This window comes from Pan troglodytes, chromosome 9, assembly GCF_028858775.2.
Source record: "Pan troglodytes isolate AG18354 chromosome 9, NHGRI_mPanTro3-v2.0_pri, whole genome shotgun sequence".
Taxonomy (NCBI): Eukaryota; Metazoa; Chordata; class Mammalia; order Primates; family Hominidae; genus Pan; species Pan troglodytes.
Window position 1 is genome coordinate 79290314 of NC_072407.2, and position 24752 is coordinate 79315065.

A 24752-nucleotide genomic window follows, 5' to 3' on the forward strand; every position below is an offset into this window, starting at 1 on the left:
GGCATGAGCCACAGTGCCTGGCCTCCCATTATTCTTCATTATGCCCTACATACTAACAGAACTGACCTTTCCCTCTCAGCAAGACATCCTATATTTTTCTGTCTTGCTTAGTCATGAAGCTCCCTCAGTCCACAATGTTCTTCCTCATTACCATATCTATATGTCCAAATCTAACATTCCTTTAAGATCCCACTACAGTGACAAGGAATAGTTATATCTCACATCTACCTCTATGAAGTGCACTGCATGAAAACAGAAATTGCTTAGCTTTTATTGATCTTCGTATACTCAGCACTTCTCACAATGTTCTGCTCATATAATGATTAATAAGTTTTGTTGAAAGAAAAAGTTCATGCAAATAGCAACATATTTGGGGGCTAGGTTCTTCTGTATCAGACAAGAATTCAATAGAGAAAGGAATGGTGAAATCAGAGAAAGTTGTCTGCCCTATGTATAAATGGGCACTGCAAAACTCTGTCTAAAGTTATCCTCCCATTTCCAGACTTTTCTCTTACCTGGCATAAATTTCTCACACTAAGTGACACTACTATGTTAGGCAACAGAAGCAAGGTCACACTATTGCCAAAGGCTTTTGCTAAAATGTACTTTGCATCTGGGCTAGGTGACTAGCATTTGTAAATTAGAACAAATTTAACAAGTAAGCAAATTTTTTTAAGACCCAGAAAGACTGATTTTCAGAAGATGGGACATGAGATGAGTAAAGATACTGCTGCTGTGAAGCTATGGGTATCTAAAATGACAATATTGAGGGAACCATAGGATAGGGTATGAAACAAGGAAATAGAAAAAGGATGTTGTTACACTTTCAAAGGGCCAAACTGGCAAGACACATCCTCTAACAGAACAGGCTTTCCTTCCACGTCCTATTCCTTGTGCCTAAAATTCAACTAGCTAATGTAAATCCCAACTCTACTAAGACAAGAGTGATCTTAGGTTCTGAGAGTCCCCAGTACCAACTGGATACTATACCACAGGCAGGAACACCTCATCAGGCTACTCAGGAAGGGAGTGGAAGAAATGAGAAGCATTACTCACCAACAGCAATGAAGAGTAGGCAGTCAGGATCCTAGCTAAACTCAGAATAAAAATAGACCAGAAAAACCAGTATCCTGTTCCTAGAAAAGTGACCCTGAAAAAAAAATGTGTTTCAGTTCTTAAAATAATGCAGAAATCAGTAGCATCTGTGTCAAGGATGGGGACAAAACCACACTAGATAAGGCATAAGCAAATGTAGGGAGATAAAAAGAAGCAGTGTGTGAACAGCAGCTTTTGCGGATAATTATATGAGGAGTTTTAAAGTTGTGTTCTGTAGGCAATTGGGGATGTTCATGGGGTCTGTAAACGCAGTAGGATCTTAAGTTATTTAGAATACATATTTAAAAATTACATCCTCTTTTAAAAAATAACATAATACAGAAATTTGGGAATACCGGAAGAGAAACAATACATCCCATAAGTTTACTGCCTAAACAAAACTAATACTTTACACTTTGGCAGGCTCCTTGTCCACATGCATATGTATTTTTGGACATAATTGCAATCACAGCCACCATATTAAAAAAAAAAGCCCCAATTTTTCTGTTCCTAATGTAGCATATGAGAGAAAATTGTTAATGATTTGTTAGGAGAAACAATGTTATACTTGATCTAGGTATTACACAAAGAAATTTGAATCTTCATCTCAAGAAAACAGAAATTTCCTCCTCTCCGTACAAAACCTGGAGAAATTAAACTTTTTAAGAATTAAACTATAGGTTAGTGAACATATAACTACACTAGTAAGAATTATAAAGGAAATTCTCTTGGACAAGAGCTGTGAGATAAACTAGGAAGAAACAAACAGGCAAAGAGCCTTAACTAGCAAAAGGTATCCCAGATCAAGACTGGGAAGAGTGCTCTGTAGAAGATGAGCTCACAATCAGGAATCAGAAAATATGTAAGGGATGTCAACAAATGAACCCTATGAGCCAACAAATAGAAAAACTTGGACCCAGAAAAACATAATTAATAGAATCAGAAAAGAGCCACAAAATAAAGATATTTAAGATCTTCCATGATGTAAAGGAATGATTCACATCCATGAAACAAGAATAGGATGTTTTAACCCAAGCACAGGTGGTTATTAAACAGAGATCTTGAAAAAAAAATTTCGAAATTAAAAAAAAACGTGAAATCTGGCCTTAATAGCACTCTAGATGTAGTCAAAGAACTAATCAGTTTAACCAAATTGTGATATTGACTTTGCTTTCCAAGTAACAAAGAAAACTTAGTGTTTGTCATTTCATGGTACTCCTCTTTCTTCTAATCATTTTACTGGTCACACTGATATTTTATTTTAATCCCTTTCTACCTAAAAGGTTTTCTTTTGGATATCAGATCACATGTAAATATTACTATTAGTTTTCTTTACTTCAAAGCCCTCTCACCAAACTCAAGTGAAGTTCCCACCCCCCAGCTATGCATTACAGGCAAAAGAAGAACTGTGATTTGGCTTTTTCTCTCTCTCCCTCTACTTCTTCCCATCCGGGTAAGTAACTGTACTTACTGTTGGTGATGGTAGTGGTGTGAAAAAAGGGAGTGAAAAGAGCGAGAAGGAGTTTGCTTATGTGACTGCCTGAACATCAGTGGGAACTGAAAAAGGAAGTCTCCTTTCTTGGCCGTCACTTCTTTAAGCTGAGAATATACAATGCTGATGACTATGCAGAAGGCCTACTCTATGTGAATGTGTCCAATTTAGGCTTCTTCTGACTTAGTATTTTTAAGCAGTTTTCTCTCCGCTCTGGACCATTGTGTTACATCCCTCTAGCAGCATAATCACACCTCCATTTTGGATGTAGGCCTACTCACTCAACCAAGACAGCTTTACTGGGGCAGCCTAGTCAATGCAACCTACTCATGTAAAATCCATATTTTCTGTTATCATTATAACAATGTTTAAAGAAACCTTCAAGGATCCCTTCCCTCCTTTCTCACAGCTGTAAGATGCAGCTTTCTTGCACCTTTCCCCAATACATATTGCAATGTTTTATATCAGCATCACCAACTGTCAGCTGACAGTAACTCTAGATGAGAAAAAAAGATACCATCGATGGTGGAGGCCCTAGGAACCCTCGCACAGTGAGAAATGGAGAAACAACACACACAGAGGGGAAAAGAGAGAGTTACAGTTACCCTACCAAAAAATTCTGCTCTTTCTAGCTAAGGGGAACAACTAGAAAAGCTAGACAAAATGTTTTGAAAAATCTAAATGAAAGCATCAGATATCTACCAGACAGTGAAGAACTATGAAGCCAAGATCTAAATAAGGAAGGAAATCCAGTGATAGTGTAGCATTTGGGGTAATTTTTCTCTAGAAGGATTGGCTGAGGTACAGGAAGCTCTTGTAAACTTCACAGGGCTACAGGGGAGAAGGTAATCTCGTAAACACAACACACTTTGATTTGGAACCTTACACGGTTACATTCTAGGAGTAAGCACAAACTTTTCCAGTTTGTGACTTGTGGGGGAATGAATCCTAGCTTTGAAGCATCTAAATGTGTGAACAGACGTTATTAGTCTGCTCCCCCTAGGTACTGGCTTGATGGCGTACACAGCTTAGGCCTCTCCCTAACAGTCATCTTCTACGGCACACGTAGGGGTTATTTTTTATACAGGGAAAAAAAGATTCTAGATGAAAGATCAGAGGTGCATGCTAAAATGAAGAGCAATAAAAAGAAGTAAATATGTAGGTAAATCTAAAAGAATATTAACTATACAAAACAACAATAATGTCGTATGTGGTTGGAAAAGTATGTAGGATTAAAATATATGATGAGAATGGCTTATAACTCAGAAGTTATAAGTGTCTGAAGAAGTTATAAGTATATGAAGTTAAGGTGTTTCAAGATCCTTGTATTATCCAGGAAAAGGTTAAAATACTAATATAAGACTTCGGTAAGTCAAGATTACATGTTGTAATTTCCAGGGTAGGTACAAAAAAGACAGCAAGAGTGAGTAGGAGAGAAAATATGGGTATTCCTTCCAATTTAATAGAGGGAAAAATGAAGTAATAAAAAATACTTAATATAAAATAAGGCAAGAAAAGAGGAAAAAAGAACACAGGGCTGGGTGCGTTAGCTCACACCTGCAATCCCAGCAATTTGGGAGGTCGAGCGGGCGGATCACTTGAGCTCAGGAGTTTGAGACCAGCCTGGGCAACATGGCGAAACCCTGTCTCCACAAAAAAATACAAAAATTAGCTAGGTGTGGTGGTTTGTGTCTGTAGTCCTAGCTACTTGGGAGGCTGAAGTGGGAGGATCGGTCAAGCTTGGGAGGCAGAGGCTGCAATGAGCCAAGATCATCATATCACTGCACTCCAGCCTGGGCAACAGAGTGAGACACTGCCTCAAAACAACAACAACAACAACAAAAAAAAAAAAACACAGAACTGATAGGACAGTAGCATTAGGAAGAATATGGATGTAAGCTCAAATAAAATATATTAGTGATATATTAGCACAGAGCTATTTTTTATTTGGAACATAAAGACAAATATTGCCAAACTGGATTTGAGAAACCCAACCATATGCTATTTATAAGAGAAACTTCCAAAACATGAGCTACAGAAAGGTTAAGAAAATAAAGGATGGAAAAGATAAACCATGCAAAGCTAGTATAGCTATATTAGTTATTATACAAAATAGTCTTCAAGTTAAAAACATATGAAGAAAATGAAAGACTATGCTGCAACTTTGCACTAAGATTGAAGATTTCATTGGTACTGAGACTTGTGCCTGATTTACAACACTACATCCTGGCAGACGAAGATCACAAATGGGGGATGGCTGCAAGGATGATCATGGAAGCTAGCCAGTAAGCATCTCAGTCTTGGGAACAATGGTTAGGGTTCCAAGCCATGCCTGTGGTCAGTGCAAAAGCCTGTTGTGAGGGATATTTCTGTAAAATGCCTGGAAGAGCAATTCCAAAAAGTAGCTAGGGACCAGTGCTTGACTGAGGCACTGTCTAATGAAAGCAATATGACCAGAGTGACCAGTGTCATTTTGATGACCAGAGTTTCTTCTTACCACCACCATGCTATTTTTGCTCTCTTGTGGTAAGCCCCAGGACTTTGATACCACTCAAGGGATGGGGAGAGTGGCAGAAAGATTTGGATATTAGACTTTGCATAAACCTTGTCAACTATGGATCTCAGAGCTGGTATTTTAAAATTTATAAATATAAATAAATGAATTATACCATAGCATTTATACTTTAAATTGAAATACAATTCCTGTGGAATAATTCAGAACTGGCCCATAAATGAAACTGCAGATGAACCAGTGAGAAGGCTAACTGAAAACCCCCAATGAATAAGTAGGCAAAGGAAAATAAATATTAAAAGAAAAGAAATTAGTTAAATAAACTTGTTCTGAAACTAAATGATTCAAATTAAAACAAAAAATTTCATCAAGAAAAAAATTATGCAATATTACAATATTTAATGCTGTCATATACCTCTGTTTTAAATAGAAATTGCTATAACCTTTTGAGGAAGTACTTTGGCAACAGACATAATGAATTTTTTTTTTTTTTTTTTTTTTTTTTTTTTGAGTCAGGGTCTGGCTCTGTCACCCAGGCTGGAATGCAGTGGCACGATCTCGGCTCACTGCAACCTCTGCCTCCCAGGCCCAAGGGATCCTCCCACCTCAGCCTTCTAAGTAGCTGGGACTACAAGCACACACCACCATGCCTGGCTAATTTTGGGGCATAATGAATTTTAACAACGTTTATTCTTCTTGACTCAATAATGCCACTTATGGGAATCTATTCTAGGAACATTAGTCAGAATACAAAGATTTATCTGCATTACTAGTTTATAAAAACAAGAAAATTGGACATACATATAATGCCTAACAATTAAAAATGGCTAAGTGTATTATAGCATCTGTCATGAAATATTTTTAAACCATTTTAAATGATGTTCATTAGGAGTTTAAAAATTTTGTTAAAATGTTTATTATTTTAAGTGAAAAGAGAAAGCAAAATTATGTATACAATATGAGCATAATATAAAAATAAACAGAAAAATATAACAAGTGATTATCTCTCAAGAGTGAGACTAGGCAGATACTATATTTTCTAACTTTTTGCATTTTACACATAAAATAACAAACCGTGTTTTACTTCTACAAAGAAAACAACAACTGTATTCCGTTTTTAAAAGCCCCATATCCGAACAGATCCTTCTCCCCCAAATACCAAATAACAAGATTTGCAGGAAGGTTAGAAGACATCAAGCCAGAAAAGGGCTGGGAACATTCCAGAGTAGGAGTTTAGCCATGAAAGGGTACTGGAAAGGGATACCTGTCACTGTGTTCAGAATCCTAGGAAGCCTCCTAAGAACAGCAGGGAGAGGAAGAGGGATAGGAGCAGCAGAGAAGGCAGGGTTCAGGGATAGAGATCATGAAGACCAACTAGTGTCAACATCAGTAACTCAAAGAGACTAAAGAAAAGATACCAGGGAATCATTATCTGAGTAGAAGGACTGTGGATATTGGAAGCATGAAAGCTTCCTACTGAGCCAGATTTAGTCTAAGTATGAGACTGAGCACAGTGGAAGAAAGTACAATAGGTTAGGGTGCTAAGCATCCTACCCCTGCCCCAGAGGCAGGCCTCTCACCCAAAAGCTGTGGAAAGCCCAGTTTTGTCCACCTTCCCTACTATATCACCAGATCTTTTCAGCCTGAGGTAGAATCCAGGTGGCTATCAGACCAAAATACCCTTACACAAATGAAACTACATAAAGTGGAACTCACCAGTCAAAGTTAAAGTATTCACTGGATGTTTCTATCCACAGGAACAGCAACATCAGAGACAAGACAAATGAAATTACCAGGCACGGGCAAAATAATTGCTCTTTCTGGGAAAAGAGAAAAGAAATCTAACTTAGCTCCATTTATCCTTGTTACCTCAGCAGTTTCTGTATACACTTGCCAAAGGTCAGCATAGTTGCACTGCCATGCATTACCCTCCTGAGGCTGGAGTGATCACTCTCTTCTTTTTACCCCTACCAAATCCTGTATATGCCTATTGACAACCTTTCTTACACTTAACTGGAATTATGCATTTATGTTTTATCTGATGCTACACTGTTTCTTCTTTGAGGAAAAGGAACGTCTCTGTATTACCAATACATAGCATTGTTTCTTGAATGCAGCTGGCTCTCAACAATCATCTGTTGAATTCATCTGCCTCTCCAGCTATCAAATGTTTTGTTCAGTAATTAATTTATTGATTCATTCATCATTAATTGGTTCATTTAGTCATCAATCTACCCCACTGGAGAAGAAAGGGGGAATCAGAGTTAAAGAATAATTTTTTTTAAGTAGCTATTTTGTTCTAGTAAAATGCTAGGGAATTTCACAAGCTACTTTCATTTGATTTATTTCTCATTAGAGCCATATGAGTTGGGCATCAACCTCATTTTTGCAGAAGAAAGCTCAGAGAGGTAAAATAATTGATTCAAGATCACACAGCTAAGAAGTGGCAGGGGCAGGACTAGAACCCAGATCTGTGTAAGCTCAAAGCCAAAATGGAGGTTATCATTATGGAGAAGGTACTGCTTTCTCTGAAGGCAAAGAAGTCTCCCTGTGTTAGTTTTGTCCTTTTCAATACGTCCTCCACACAATCAAATAATCATTCCAAAACACAGCTCAGACTACTTCATCAGCTTAAAGTCTTTGGGGATTCTTTATTCCCAACATGGCAGAAGTCAAATTCTTAAAACCACACAACATTGGACCCATCTCCCTCTCTAGCTTCTTTTCCCCTCACTTCTTCACATTCATATCCTCTCCTTCATCTAAAATAAACCTTGTATCAGTCTCCAAACTCACTATGCCCTTTGACTACTCCTCCAATACCAATTCTTCCACCATCCCCAATTCTCTACCTATCCAATTCTTAATCACCCATCACCTTCTAAAAGGTGGCCCTCCCCTTGGTATGTGCCTGTGTACATGCACATACAGTTACAGCACTTCTCTCACTGTATTGAGATTGTGTGTGTACTTATCTTTCCCCACAGTAGACTGAATTCCTTGAGAGCAGGAACCATGCCTGAAGCACTTGTATTATCCCCAGTGACTAGCATAGAGGCCGAATATCTGGGCAGGAAAGATACAGTGGGGACAGAAGAACATTCCTTCCTACTGCAGGGAAACCTCCCATTTCCTACCCCTTTCCTTGTGTTCCCCACCTCAGGTATAAGAAATTAATGACCCAATTGGTCTGATTCTGGGACCCTAGCTGGACCATGTTTACAAATAAGTAAAGGTACATGATTTTGCTCTTCTGTTCTCATTTCAGTGTGCTGATCATTTAATCACTTATACCATGTAGCTCACCAAAGGGTTCCAACATATGGCTTACAAATAGAGGCCCTAAAAAAGGCTAGTCCACGGCCACCACTCAGCCTTACTAGAGTTCTTCCTCAGGGAAAATCACCACTAGCTTGACCAATAATAAAGGAGCACCTTGTTTCTCACTTGCTGTTTTTTTCTCCTGAGAAGAGAAATTCACAGAGGAGAGCAAATTACAATTCAGGCATCCCTGTAATCCCTAATCAAAAATATCTAATTGCACCCAAACATCACTTTTTCTTCAAGATTCACTGAATGAATAAATGCAAAAGTGAATTAATGAATAAACATAAAAGAGGTAGTAAGGAAAAGTAAAGAATAAAAGTGAAAAATGAAGTGAAGGAAAGAAAATGAAGAAAGTAAGTACATGTTTCAGTAAGTTTAACATTGGTGCAATACTTTTATGGAAGAAATGGAGCCCTAGCATCCCCAGTCCTGGAGACCGTAAAGAGCCCTCATGGGGCCAGCGGTCAGCCTATGCTCCCCACATCTGAGAAAATGTGGTCCAGCTCCTTATCAGTCTGTACCCAAGTGCAGCAACAAAATCCAACTTTAGTTTTTTCCCATTGTCTGAATTTCCAGAGGCAACTATAGCAGCCAGTAAGGAAGGTGACAAAGCATTTGTGGTTGAAGATGCGTGGAATCCATGGATTAAGCTTTTTGGTTTTTCTGTCTTATTCCTCTTGTGCTCAATCTTGTTGACCTTCTTAAACATGATTCACCCTTTAGCTGGAAAGACAAATAAAATAATCAGGATCTAGTGTCGCTCCCCTTAATGTACCTTATCCCACCATTATACAGAAAATTTTATCAAAGACAGATGGATTTTTAAAAAACTGTTTATAATCAAAGGTAATATACTGGATTTGGGGCAGAAGAATAGAGTTTCTTCCTACCTTTCCCTGCCACTAACTTGTTGAGTGTTTACTGTGATCACTGCATCACTCTAGGTTTAGTTTTCTCACCTCTGAAGTGGGACAATATTCCCTGTCCTCACCAACTAATAAATGCTGAAAGAATCAAATTAGGTAATATATGCAAATGTGCTTCTCAAATTGCAATATGCTGTTGAAATAACTTGAGACGTTAAAGGCACGGGTGAGGTACATGAAAATACCATCCTTGACTAATAAGTGACTCAGACACACAGCTGGCTGCTCCTTCCCTTTCTCTCCTCTCCCATATGGAATCAGTTAGGGTTAGCTTCAATTATGAATGATGGAATCTTCAAAACAACAATGGCTGAAATGTGACAAGTTTATTTTTTCCTTTGCCAACAAAAAATATTTCAGAGATAGAACAAAATATGTAGCATGTGGCTTCACAATGGCACTAAGAACACAGGCACCCACCACAACCCGCACCTGTGTTCATCATCAAGGAGCCTGAGGACAGGCCAACATCACCTGGCACTACTACCACCACCAATGCCTACCCACACATGCCAGCTGGGGACCTATAGACTGACCCACCCATCCTATTGCTGTCACTGCTAGCACCAGTGCATGTTACCTGGGAGACCAAAGATTGGCCCCCTAACACTACTGCCATCGCTGATACCACACATGCTGCCCAGGGCTCCAGGTCCCACCCACCTGCCCTGCACACTGCTAACACTGCCAGTACCCAAGCAAGCCACCTAGAGACCTAAAAATTGGCCCACCTCGACCTGCTAACACCAGTGCCTGTGTACACTGGCCAGGGGTCCAAGGACAGGAACAATCGGCCTGCCACCACCACCACTGGGGCCTGAGGATTGGCCTGCCTGATTTCCCCATTCCCAGCAAAGTCTCACCGCAGCCTGTGCTAACAACCACAGCCTAAACCACTGACAAAATCATAGACACCACTGATATTGATTACAGCCAAAGAAATCCCAGGGAGACTATACTACTGCATGAACCCAGAATAAAAACTAAAGTGCCCCACCCAACCAACTCTATAGATACATCTACAAGAAAAAAAAAATCTTCCCCTATGAAAGCCAAACCAAAAAATTAGAAAAAGCAACTGTTACAGCAGATGTGCAGATATCAACATAAGGACACAAAAAACATGAAAAAGCAAGGAAACATGACAACTTCGAAGTAATATAATAATTATCCAGCAAGAGATTCCAATGTAAAAGAAATGTGTGAAATGCCTACAAATAATTTAAAATAACAATATTAAATATACTCAATGAGATACAAGAGAACACAGATAAATAATACAAAGAAATCAGAAAAACAATTCAAAATCCGAATGAGATAATTCAATAAGGAGATATTAGTTCAGAACCTGAAGACAAGTCATTTGAAATAACCCAGTAAGGTGAAAGAAATAGAAGGAGGGGAGGGGAGGGGAGGGAAGCGGGAGAGAGAAAGAAAGAGAAGGAAAAGTGGAAGGAAGGAAGCCTGGCTGGGCACTGTGGCTCACACCCAGCACTTTGGGAGGCCAAGGTGGATGGATCATTTGAGGTCAGGAGTTTGAGACCAGCTTGGCCAACATGATGAAAACTCGTCTCTACTAAAAAATACAAAAATTAGCTGGGCTTGGTAGTGCACATCTGTAATCCCAAGTACTTGGGAGGCTGAGGCAGGAGAATCACTTGAACCTGGAAGGCAGAGGTTGCAGTGAGCCGAGATCGCACCACTGCACTCCAGCCTAGGTGACAGAGCAATACTCCATCTCAAAAAAGAGGGGAGGGGAGGGGAAAAGGAGGGAGGATGGAAAGAGACAGAGAGAGAAAGAGAGAGAGAGAAAGAGAGAGAGAAGGCAGGCCGGCCGGCCATGGTGGCTTATGCCTGTAATCCCAGCACTCTGGGAGGCCGAAGCAGGGGGTGGGGGGAATCATTTAAGGTCAGGAGTTCGAGACCAGCCTGGCCAACATGACGAAACCCCATCTCTACTAAAAATACAAAAAATTAGCCATGCATGGTAGTGCACATCTATAATCACAGTTACTTGCGAGGCTGAGGCAGAAGAATTGTTTGAACCAGGAAGGCGGAGGTTGCAGTGAGCTGAGATTGCACCACTGCACTCCAGCCTGGGTGACAGAGCAAGACTCCATCTCAAAAAAGAAAGAAGGCAGGCAGGCAGGGAAGGAAGGAGGGAGCGAGGGAGGGGAGGGAAAGAGAGAGAGAGAAGGAGGGAGGGAAGGAAGGGAGGGAGGGAGGGGAAGGAAAGGAGGGAGGAGGGAGGGAAAAGAATAAAGAAACCCTACATGACATTTTTGAAAACCATGAAGTGACCAAGTACTCGAATTTTGGATATTCCAGAAGAAGAGGTGGGGAAAAGCATCGAAAACCTATTTAATAAAATAATCACCAAAAACTTCCCAAGTCTTACAAGGGGTTCAGACATTCAGATAGTGGAAGCTCAAAGATCCCCAAATAGATTCAACCCAAAAAGGTCTTCTCCAAGGCACTTTATAGTCAAACTGCCAAAAGCCAAAGACAGAGAATTCCAAAAACAGCAAGAGAAAAGCATCAAGTCACACATAAGAGAAACCAGTCAGACTAATAGTGGATTTCTCAGTAGAAATCTTACACGATAGGAGAGGATGGCCTGAAAGAAAACAAAGACCAAATGGACCTAACAGATATATACAGAACATTTTATCCAACAATTACAGAATACACATTCTTCCCATCGGCACATAAAACATTCTCCAGGATAGACTACATGTTAGGTCACAAAACAAGTCTAAACAAATTTGTAAAAATCTAAATCACATTAAGTATCTTTTCTGACCACAATGGAAAAAAAGTAGAAATCAATAACAAGAGAAATTTTTGAAACTGTAAAAACACATGGAAATTATTTTAACAACATGGTCCTGATTGACCATTGGTCAATGAAGAAATTAAGAAGAAAAAAAAATTATTGAAACAAATGAAATGAAAAAACACATACTAAAACCTATGTGATACAGCAAGAGGAATGCTGAGAGGGAAGCTTATACCAATAAACATTTACACCAAAAGTAGAAAGATTTCAAATAAATAATTATGCACCTCAAGGAACTGGAAAACCAAGAACAAACCAAAGCCCTTCTATTTCTCAACAGAAGACATACAAATAGCCAACAGGTATATGAAAAAATGCTCAATATCACTAATAATTAGGGAAATGCAAATCAACACCACAGTGAGATATTATCTTACCCCTGTTAGAAGGGCTATTATCAAAAAGACAAAAAATAAAGAAGCTGGCAAAGATAGAGGGCACTCTTACACACTGTTGGTGGGAACATAAATTAGTACAGCCCATAAAAAACAATATGGAGATTTCTCAAAAAACTAAAATATTGTAGTAACCATATGATCCAGCAATTCCACCACTTGGTAGTTATCCAAAGAAAGGAAATCAGTATATCAAAAGGATACCTGCATCCCTATGTTTATTGCAGGACTACGCACAATTGCAAAGATAGAGAACCACCCTAAGTGTCCATCAATGGACAAACGGATAAAGAAAATGAGCTTATATATGCAATGCAATACTCTTCGGCCATAAAAAGAAAATGAAATTCTGTCATTTGCAGCAGTATGGATGGTACTGTTGGTCATTATGTTCAGTGAAATAAGTCAGGCACAAAAAGACAAATATTGTGTGTTCTCACTCATGTGGGAGCTTAAAAAGTTGATCTCATGGAGGTAATGAGTAGAATGATAATTACCGGAGGCTGGGAAGGACATGGGGTTGCAGGGGGATGAAGAAAGGTAGGTTAATAAGTACAAACATACAGTTAGAGAGAAGGAATAAGTTCTAGTGTTTGATAGCATAGTAGGGTGACTACAGGTAACAATATACTCTGTATTTTAAAATAGCTAGAAGATTTGAAATGTCCCTAGTACAAAGAAATGATAAATTTTCAAAGCGATAGATATCCTAAATACCCTGATTTTACCATTACACATTCTATGCATGTATCAAAATATCACATGTATACAATAAATAAGTACAAACATTATGTACTGATAAAAATTTTTAGAAACTCTAATGTTTCCTTTTGTTTCTTCCATCAGCATAGACATTTACATATTTGAGAGTTAATATATAATTATTCATACTTGCTAGGAGCAGTGGCTCATGCCTGTAATCCCAGCACTTTGTGGGGCCAAGGCGGGCGGATCAACTGAGGTCGGGAGTTTGAGACCAGCCTGACCAACATGGAGAAACCCCATCTCTACTAAAAATACAAAATTAGCTGGGCATGGTGGCGCATGCCTGTAATCCCAGCTCCTCAGGAGGCTGAGGCAGGAGAATTGCTTGAACCCAGGAGGTGGAGGTTGCGGTGAGCCAAGATGGCACCATTGCACTCCAGCCTGGGCAACAAGAGTGAAAGTCTCAAAAAAAAATTATTATTGTTATTATTCATACTTGATGTGTTTTTGGTATCTGATTATACACATTTTCAATTTTATTAATAAATCTGCAAAATGACAAAAAAAACCCTCAAGTAACATAAATCAAAATTCATTGACCTTCCAACGAGAAATAGACAAATCCAAAATTATAGTCAGAGATTTCAATACCTCTTTCTCAATAATAGTAAGCAGGATAGAGCAGACTTGAAAAACACTAGAATTGGAAAACAGAATTGAAAATACTAGAATTAAATTAGTAATTAATGAGAGTTGGAAAACTCCTAAATATTTTAAATAGCAACTTCTAAGTAACTCTGAGTTAAAAAAATCAAAAGGGAAATTAAAACCTTTTGAACTGAATAGAAATGAAAACACAATATAGAAACATTTGTAAGGTATAGTTAAAGCAATACTTAGATTGATATTTATAATGCTAAATGCCCATACTGGAAAAGAACAAAGATCTCAAAATCAATAACCTCAATTTCCATCTTTAGACAATCAGTAAAAGTGGAGCAAATTAAACACAAAGTTAACAGAAGATTAGGAATAATAACAATGGATAATTAAATAGAAAAAATAGGAAAAAAATCAATGAAATCAAAAGTTGGTTCTTTGAGAAGACCAACAAAACTAATAAATTTCTGACCAGGATCATTAAGGAGATTAAACAAGAGAGAAATCACAAATTATCAATATCAGGAATAAGAGGGAACCATCACCACAGACCCTAGAGACATCAAAAGAGTAGCAATAAAGAATTTGATACAACTTCATTCCCATAAATTCTATAGATACATGAAATGGGCAAATTCCTTGAAAGACAAAAACTACTGAAGCTCACTCAAGAAGGAATAGAAAACTTGAATAGCCCTTTATCTATCAAGTAAATTGAATTTTACTTAAATTAAAAAGTAAAAAGCCTTGTTAAAAAGCCTTGTTAAACAAGCCTTCCCATCAAGAAAAAGAAAAAAAAACAACAACAACGGGTTCACTGGTGAATTCTACCAAACATCTACGGAAGAAATAATACCAATTCTATAGAAACTCTTACATTAGAAGAGAATGGAAGACTTTCCAAATCATTTCATATGACCAATATCCTGACACCAAAACCAGACAAAGATATCCTGAAAAAAGTACAAACCAATATCCCTTACGAATCCAAATGCAAAAATTCTTAACATACATCAATACATACTGACCAAGTGTAGTTTTCCTAAGGACTGCAAAGATTATTCAACATTCAAAAATCAATCAACTTGGGGCCAGGCATGGTCACTCACTTCTGTAATCCTACAACTTTGGGAGGCTGAGGCAGGCAGACTGCTTGAGCCCAAAAGTTCAAGACCAGCATGGGCAACATGGCCAAATCCTGTATCCACAAAAAAATACAAAAATTAGCTGGGTGTGGTGGCACATCCCTGTAGTCCCAGCTTCTCCGGAGGCTGAGGCAGGAGGATTGCTTGAGCCTGGAGATGGAGGTTACAGTGAGCCAAGATCACACCACTGCACTCCAGCCTGGGCAACAGAGTGAGACCTTGTCTCAAAAAAAAAAAAAAAAAAAAATCAATAAACTTAACCATACTATCAAACTAAAACTATATGGCCATCTAAATAGATACATAAAATACTTCTGAGCAAATTCTAACTCCATTCCTGACAAAAACCCTCAGCACACTAGGAATAGAATGGCAAATATTATGCCTTTATATGGAGAATATATTAAAAGCCAATAGCTAACTTCAAACGTAACAGTGAAAGATTGATTGCTTTCTAAAGACTAAATGATTTTTTTCTAAGATCAGAAACAAAGCAAGGATGTCTGTTATCACCAATCCTGTTCAACATTGTACTGGCAGTCCTAGCCAGTGCAATAAGGCTAGAAAAAGAAATAAAAGGCATAAAGAATAGAAACTCTATTTGCAGACAACAATATTATCTATGTAGAAAATCTCCAAAATTCTACAAAAAACTGAGAATTAATAAGTGAGTTTGGCAAGGTAGAACTAGATGCAAAAATCAAAAATTTTTATAGACTAGAAATGAACAAATAGAATGTAAAAATTTTAAATCACTATTTACATCACGAAACAGCAAAACATGAATGGGAAAACTGGTGAAATCTGAATAATATCTGAAGTTTAGTTACCAGTAATGTACTAACGTTATCTTAGTTTTAACGAATGAACCACAGTAAAAGGATAATGCTGGGGGAAACTGAAACTGGGTAAGAGTATACAAGAACTGTCTGTACTATCTTTGTAACTTTTCTGTAAATCTAAAATTATTCCAAGATGAAACATTTATTTAAAAATTAAATTTAAATGATGATTTACAATAGTAACAAACACATAATTAGGTATAAATCTAACAAAATATGTGCAGGATCTGCATGCTGAGAACTATAAGATACTTGATGAAAGAAATCAAAGAAGACTCAAGTAAAGACTCATAACAATACTGAGTCTTCTAATCTAAGTACCACTTTCTTGGATTAGAAGACTCAATATTGTTATAATCTCAATTCTCCCCAAACAGATCTACAGGTTCAACATGATTCCAATCAAAATCTCTGAGGACTTTTTTTGTAGAAATCAATAAGCTGATTCTAAGATTTATAAGGAAAGGCAAAGGAAATAGACTAGCCAAAACAATTTTGAAAAAAAATGTATTTTGACTCAAACTACCTGAGTTCAAGACTTAATATAAAGCTACAGTTACCAAGATAGCATGGAATCAGCAAAAAGACAGACACAGAGATCAATGAAACAGAATGTGGGCTCCAGAAAAAGGCCCATATATATATGGCCTATTCATGTTTGACAGAAGTATGAAGGATGGAGAAAGGACAGGTTTTTTGACAAATGGTTCTGGAACAACTGGATATTCACCTAAAATGAACCTCAATCTACAACTTTGCTTTTTTTTTTTTCTTTTTTTTTGGGACAGAGTCTCCCTCTGTCACCCAGGTTGGAGTGCAGTGGAAGGCGATCTCAGCTCACTACAACCTCTGCCTCCCAGGAGCAATTCTCTTGCCTCAGCCTCTTGAGTAGCTGGGACTACAGGCGCATGCCAACACATCCAGCTAATTTTGTTGTTGTTGTTGTTGTTTTTGTATTTTTAGTAGAGATGGGGTTTCACTGTGTTAGCCAAGCTGGTCTGGATCTCCTGACCTCAAAGGATCTGCCCGCCTCAGCCTCCCAAAGTGCTGGGATTACAGGCATGAGCCACCACACCCAGCCCACAACTTTACATTCTTTGTAAAAATTAAATGGATCACAGACTTAAATATAAATCTAAAGCTGGCCAGGTGTGGCAGGTCATGCCTGTAATCCCAGCACTTTGGGAGGCTGAGGCTAGAGGATCACTTGAGCCCAGGAGTTTGAGACCAGCCTGGGCAACATAGTGGGAGCCCATCTCTACAGAAAATACAAAAATTAGCCAGATGTGGTGGCGCACACCTGTAGTCCCAGCTACTCAGGAGGCTGAGGCAAGAGGATCACTTGAGCTGGGGAGGTTAAGGCTGCAGCAAGCCATGATGGGGCCACTATACTCCATTCTGGGTGACAGAATGAGACCTTGTCTCTAAATGAATAAATAAAACCTAAAGCTATAAAACTTACAGAAGAAAACATAGATGAAATCTGTGTCCCTGCTTTAGGCAAAGATTTGTTAGGTATAACACCAAAAGCATGATCCATAATAGAAAAAACATATAAGTTGTACTTCATCAATATTAATAACTTCTAGTCTTCAAAAGACATTCCTAAGAAGTAAAAAGGCAGGCCACAGATTGGGAGAAAAACTGTCCTATATTTTGATGGTACTTACACAATTATATGCATTTGTCAAAACTTGCAGAATTATACACTAAATAAGGGTGAATTTTAGTGTATGCAAATTTTATCTTAATTAGAAATTTCTTGGCCAGGCGCGGTGGCTCACGCCTGTAATCTCAGCACTTTGGGAGGCCGAGGCGGGCAGATCACGAGGCCAGGAGATTGAGACCATCCCGACTAACACGGTGAAACCCCGTCTCTACTAAAAATACAAAAAATTAGCCAGGCATGGTGGCGGGCGCCTATAGTCCCAGCTACTCAGGAGGCTGAGGCAGGAGAATGGCGTGAACCCGGGAGGTGGAGTTTGCAGTGAGCAGAGATCGCGCCACTGCACTCCAGCCTGCGGGACAGAGCAAGACTCCGTCTCAAAAAAAAAAAAAAAAAAAAAAAAAAAGAAATTTCTTGTAAGTATATGAATTGATGTATGGATTATTTTTTTAATTAATTTTTTTTTTTTAGACTGAGTTTCACTCGTGTTGCTCAAGCTGGAGTGGAATGGCGTGCTCTCGGCTCACTGCAACCTCCACCTCCCGGGTTCAAGCAATTCTCCTACCTCAGCCTCCTGAGTAGCTGGCACTACAAGCACGCACCACTATGCCCGGATAATTTTTTGTATTTTTAGTAGAAACAGGGTTTCACCAAGTTAGCCAGGCCGGTCTTGAACTCCTGACCTCAAGTAACTGCCCGCCTTGGCCTCCCAAAGTGCTGGGATTACAAGTGTGAGCTACTGCGCCCGGCCAGATGTATAGATCTTGATTGGAACCTGTGAAAAGACTTTTTGGAGGAAATCGGTAGAAATTTGGTTATTAACTGATTTACATTCAGTTGGTTTAGTAAATTACTAATTTTAGGTGTGAAAATGATGATATGGTTGTGTAAAAAAAAATTCCTTTTTTGGCCGGGTGCGGTGGCTCATGCCTGTAGTCCTAGCACTTTGGGAGGCCGAGGCGGGCAGATCACAAGGTCAGGAGTTCGAGACCAGCCTGGCCAGGTGAAACTCCGTCTCTACTAAAAATACAAAAATTAGCCAGGCATGGTGGTGGGCGCCTGTAGTCCCAGCTATTCGGGAGGCTGAGGCAGAAGAATCGCTTGAACCCAGGAGACGGAGGTTGCAGTGAGCCAAGATCGCGCCACTGCACTCCAGCCTGGGGGACAGAGCGAGACTGCCTCAAAAAAAAAAAAAAAAAAATTCCTTTAGAGTTTCACGCAAAGTATTTACAGGTAAAATGTATGGTGTCTGCAATTCACTTTCAAATACTTCATCTAAAAGAAGATAAAGCAAATATTGGAAGACGTTAACAATTATAAATATATGGGGTTATATTTTCCTGTATATTTTAAATAGTTCATAATTTAAAAAGTAGATGCTCTGGGCCGGGCGCAGTGGCTCACGCCTGTAATCCCAGCACTTTGGGAGGCCGAGGTGGGCGGATCACGAGGTCAGGAGATCAAGACCACGGTAAAACCCCATCTCTACTAAAAAATACAAAAAAATTAGCCAGGCGCGGTGGCTGGTGCCTGTAGTCCCAGCTACTCGGGAGGCTGAGGCAGGAGAATGGCGTGAACCCGGGAGGCGGAGCTTGCAGTGAGCCGAGATCCCGCCACTGCACTCCAGCCTGGACGACAGAGCGAGACTCCGTCTCAGAAAAAAAAAAAAAGGAGATGCTCTGGAGCTCCTTGCCTAGGTTTCATATCCCAGCTTTGCCATATTTAGCTGTGCAACTTTAGGCAAGTTATGTAAGTATTCTGTACCTCAGTTTTCTTATCTTTAAATGTGGATGATAATGGTACATATCCATATAGTTTGTGGGGATTATTGAGTGAATCAATAGACGTGAAGAACTTAGTTCTGGAAATATTGTAAACTGAATGTTGGCTTTCAATATAATAATTGTTACCCATTCAGCACACTTTGAGCACTCAAATGACCAAGCATTAGGTTATGCGTCAAGGGCAAAGTGATAAGTCAAAGCTATCATTGATAAGATTTAAATATAGTGGAATAAATGTATATTAGCAATTAAGTATAATATAATGTAATAACTTCTAGAATAAACATCTATACAATACACTAGGCAGCATGAAGAATAGAGTGATTAACCCAGCCTCAGAGCATAAATGAAGACATTTTGGAAGTTCAGGAGGGAGCTGAAAAAGACAGGGAAAATAAAGACTACCTACAGTTTTTTGTTGTTGTTTCGTTTTTTAAAAAAAAAACAGATTGAAATAAAAAGATCTTGGAGATTCAGTTTAAGAAAAGGAACTGGGCACATACATTTGCCTTCCATTTCCTTGCAAATCATCTTTAAGTGACAGTAGAAAAGTATAATCAGGCCAGGCGCGCTAACTCACGCTTGTAATCCCAGCACTTTGGGAGGCCAAGGCGGGCAGATCACCTGAGGTCGGGAGTTTTAGACCAGCCTGACCAACATGGTGAAACCCCGTTTCTACTAAAAATACAAAAATTAGCCAGGTGTAGTGGCGCACGCCTGTAATCCCAGCTACTTGCGAAGCTGAGGCATGAAAATTGCTTGAACCCGGGAGGCAGAGATTGCAGTGAGCAGAGATGGTGCCACTGTTCTCCAGCCTGGGGTCTCAAAAAAAAAAAAATTTTTTTTAAACATTTTCTGGTTGACAATGGTTGAGTTTGTCTAAAGACCTGGGATAGATAGAAAGGGAATGGTCATGTTAAGATAAAGATTATGGAGACCAAACTTGTTTTGAAGTCTTATAGTGGCTGCCCTTAGAGACAATAGGTGACAAATGTTTCCTATTCAGATCTTAGTTAATCTCTTTAGGATCAGAAGGGTCTGGAAGAAAAAGATCTAGCTATGTTAACAGAGATTCTTTACAGATTCAAATGTTCCACGCTCCCACTCCACCCCACAAAAAAACAGCTTTGAGGACCATTTCAAAATATGGCAAAGAAACATATTTTGGGGTAAAATATTTTCTTTTTTGACTTATATTGTTATGCCAGAGTCAGGTTGGAAAGAAAATCATGATATATAGGGTTAAATAAAACACATCTGATGAGAATTTATGGTTTGTAAGGCATGACTCTAGGGTTAAATAAAACCCATCTGATGAGAATTTATGGTTTGTAGGGCATGACTCCCCAGACCCCTTAGATAAGAATTTGGACAAGATAAAAAAAAAAATCAGCGTTTAGTCCTCACACTGGCCTCATATGAAAACCAGGTAATCCCTCTCACCCAGAGTATCACACATTCCCATCCTGGACCCTCTTTATGAGACAGGGGCCGGAGGTGGCAGTTGCTAGGCAACACCAACCACCCCACAGCTTCTCACCAGCCCCATAGAATACCATCAGCATCCCGAATATAAGAATTAGGTATTCTGTCCCATTAATTTGCCCAAAGATGGAAGAAATCCTAAATGACTATCTCACCCTCAAAAGTAGTAGTTACCTCACTTCCTTCAATTCCTTGCTCAAATGTCACCTTCTCAACAAGGTCAACCCTAACCACTTTATTTAATACTGCAACCTGCTCCCTCCTTCTAACTCCTCTATTGCACTCTACTTTTTTTCTATAGAAAATAAAACATTATATAATGTATTTATTTAGGATGTTTACTGTTTATTGTCTGTCTTTACCTCCTAGAGCGTATGTTCTGCATTTAACAGTAAGAGTTTATTGCTCACACATCTGAGCTAATGGGCTATCTGTTCTGCTGATCTGTTCTGCCTCAGCTAGAATGACTGGGATGACTTGGCTTTCCTTCATGTGTCACTCAACCAGGTTGGCCTGGGTATGTTCTCATGGTGTTGGAAGTTGTCCAAGAGAGTAAGTCCCAAATGCAAGCCCATTTCAAGCCTCTGCCTCACGGGATGTCTGTTCATATGGTTGAGCCCAAAGTCAACAATCAGGGCAGGTCACCTCATGGTGGTCGGTCACAGTAAAGTTACACAGAAAAAGGTGTGAACACAAAGAATGTAACTAAGGGAAGGGTGAAGAGTTGGAGTCAAATAATACAATCTACCTCTCTATATGACCAGCAAAGTAAACTATGAGGCATAAAAGCAATACTAGAGACAAAGAGGGACATTTCATAATGTGAAAAAACAAAAATTTTAATTTGCAATTTGTAAGTACTATTAGATATGAGTTCTAAATTTCTCTTCAAAGAATCAATATGTCAGTATGTTCAATTCTTTGCCTTCTACTTTTAAACTTCCTCGTAAAGCAACCTTTTTTGATCACCTGCTCCATCCTGACTCATTCTGATTACCAGCTCTGCCCTGACTCATCCTGATCACCTGCTCCACCCTTACTCCCGCCAAACCACTCACCCCGTCACTCTCTCTAAATTAGCCAATCGAAATTAGTTTAGCCTGTGCGGTCTAACACTAGCCAATAGGGGAACGACACAGCAGCAGGGGCCACGTGTGTCAGGAATAAGAACCCCTTCCCCTCCCTTGTCCAAGTGTGTGCTCACCATTGCTCCATATGTAAGGGTGCACCCTTCTATAGAAGTATATTGCCTTGCTGAGAATTAAAAAGAAAATTTTATATTTGAGTGCTATTACTTTTGCAGCACCGAAACTGTAACAGTACCCAATCACCTAGTCTCTAAGGGAGAAATGGACAAATGCATAATCATGGTAGGAGATTTAACACACCTCTTAAAAAAAAACAGAATAAGCAGAAAAAAAGTCTGTAAGGATATAGACGACTGTAAAACTTGATTAACTAGTCTTAACATTTATAGAACACTGTACTCAACAAATGCAGAGTGTACTTTAAAATGGACATGGAATATTTATCAAAAATCACAATTGGTTTTAATAAACCTTGACATCTTAAGAATATATCTTCTGACTACAGTGCAATTTAACTGGAAATCAGTAAGAAAAACAAATTGCACATTTGGGAATTAAACACACAGAAACCTATGCATGGTCAAAGAAAAATCACAATGGAAATGAGAAAAAAACTTTCAATTGGTTAATGATGAAACTACTGCATATATATAGAACTTGGTGTGACTAATTGCAAATACTAGGGTGTCCAAGGGCAGACGTTATGAACAAAAAGCTCTATGGGAGGATGGTAAGCTGCTTGGATATTGAATAAAAGGCAGCTTTTTAACCAGAATAATTACCACCACCATTGTCTACACACCTGCAGATACTTTGTGTCTAAGCACCAGCCAGGGTAGCCACGTTTACATGAAAATTCCTAATATTTAAGGGGAGATCAAGAAACACTGTTTCCTTCCCAGAGCTCTTCTCTGAATTCTACACTCATATATCCGACAGTCTACTGAAATCTCCATTTGGATTTCTCACAGGCACCTCAAAAGTAATATGTCCAAAACTGAACCCCTGATGTTTTTTCCCTCTAAAATCGATTCCTCCTGCAATCTGTCCCATCTCAGTAAAGGTCACCGCCATTCCCCAGCTCATGAGATCAAAACCCAAGGGTTGCCGCCCAGGATTGGCATAGTCGAAGCAGACTTTTATCCCCTTCGCCATTAACAACTAGAAAACTAGAAAATACACGAAGCCGCTACTGTCAGATACTGAACAGGAAGGAGGTCCAGGCCCGTAATCCTCGAGAGGGGGCACAAACGACCCGACAGAGTGAGCGAACAACGTCAAAGGGCCTCAAGTTTGGCCGCCGACTAATAATACTAATAGAACTTCCTGCTTCTGGTGCTGCTTAGGGAGGAAGCACGGAACTGGGCACATTTACTTACCGAGACTTCCCAGTCCCAACCCAAATCCAATCTTCACGCCGGAGGAGACCAGCGTCTCTTAAGATGGACGCCTGGCTGGAAGGGCAGCCCGAGGGAGGCGGGGCGGGAGGGGGTGGCCTGGCGGGGCTGTGGGCGTGGTCAAGGACACCCCGTGCCAGAGCAAGGCTGAAGCTAAGGCCAGACCCCCAGCCTTGGCTCAGAGCCCCACCTTTTAAATGTCCGGAAAGGTATGCTCTCTTTGTTTTTGGTTTGGTTTGGTTCTTACAAAAAGAACTTGACTGTTTAAGTTTAGTCCTTGTTAATAACTTAGTTCAAGCATTACCAATTTTTTGTATCCCAGTTATTCATAAAATTGCCATATATATATATATACATCTATCTACATATTTATATATTTTTTAAGAGACGGGGTCTTGTCGCCCAGTCTGGGCCTCAAACTTGGGCTCAAGCAGCCTCCTGCCTCAGCCTGAAGAGTAGCTGGGACTACAGACCTGTGCCCCCCAGCCACCACGCCCAGGCTACCTCTTTATTTTATTTTATTTTTAACTATTTTTTCTGCCTTTTTAAAACAAATTTTTAATTTTTATGGGTACATAATAAGTGTATTATTTATACACCTCATAGTAGGAATACATGAGATATTCTGATAAAGGTATACAATGTGTAAGAATCACATCAGGAGGCCAGGCACAGTGGCTCACGCCTGTAATCCCAGCAGTTTGGGAGGCCGAGGCAGGTGGATCACCTGAGGTCAGGAGTTCGAGACCAGCCAGGCCAACATGATGAAACCCTGTCTCTACTAAAATACAAAAAAATTAGCCGGGCACAGTGGTGGATTCCTGTAATCCCAGCTACTCAAGAGGCTGAGGCAGGAGAATCACTTGAACCCGGGAGGCAGAGGTTGTAGTGAGCCCAGATAGCGCCACTGCACTCCATCCTGGGCAACAAGAGTGAAACTCCATCTAAAAAAAAAAAAAGAATCACGTCAGGGTACACTGAGTATCCATCACCTTAAGCATTTATCATTTCTTTGGGTTATGAACATTCCAGTTACACTCTTAGTTATTTTTAAATGTTCAATAAATAATTGCTGACTGTAGTCGCCTTGTTGTGCTGTCAAATGTTAGATCCTATTTATTCTAACTATATATTTGTTGTACCCAGTAACCATCCCCACTTTGCCTTACCTTTTTTAAACCAGTTTCAACCACTCAAAGGGCCACAAATGGGCCTGTTTTCGCTTTTGTTTGTTTAATCTTTGATTCCTCTGGCCATTTCTCTAACTCTGACCTCGTTCCTGAGCTCTAGACCTTTATCTCCAACTGCCAGCCACTGGCCTTCAATCTGGCCGTCCTGCTGCAGACACCTCAAACTCAGTAAACCCTAACTTAAATTCATTATCTTTCCCTTCA

The 24752-nt window shown here is 39.4% G+C and overlaps 1 protein-coding gene across 1 annotated transcript in view; it reads right to left on the reverse strand.

Annotated features, from left to right (window-relative positions):
- The window catches only part of GDPD4 (glycerophosphodiester phosphodiesterase domain containing 4), an 84821-nt gene extending 61382 nt beyond the window's left edge, over positions 1-23439 (reverse strand). Inside the window, 4 exon segments of the mRNA XM_063783265.1 lie at positions 1057-1150; positions 6816-6919; positions 8948-9149; positions 23341-23439. Coding sequence (XP_063639335.1) covers positions 1057-1150; positions 6816-6868 — 147 coding nt within the window. The 5' untranslated portion in view covers positions 6869-6919; positions 8948-9149; positions 23341-23439.
- Positions 23440-24752: the final 1313 nt, after the last annotated feature.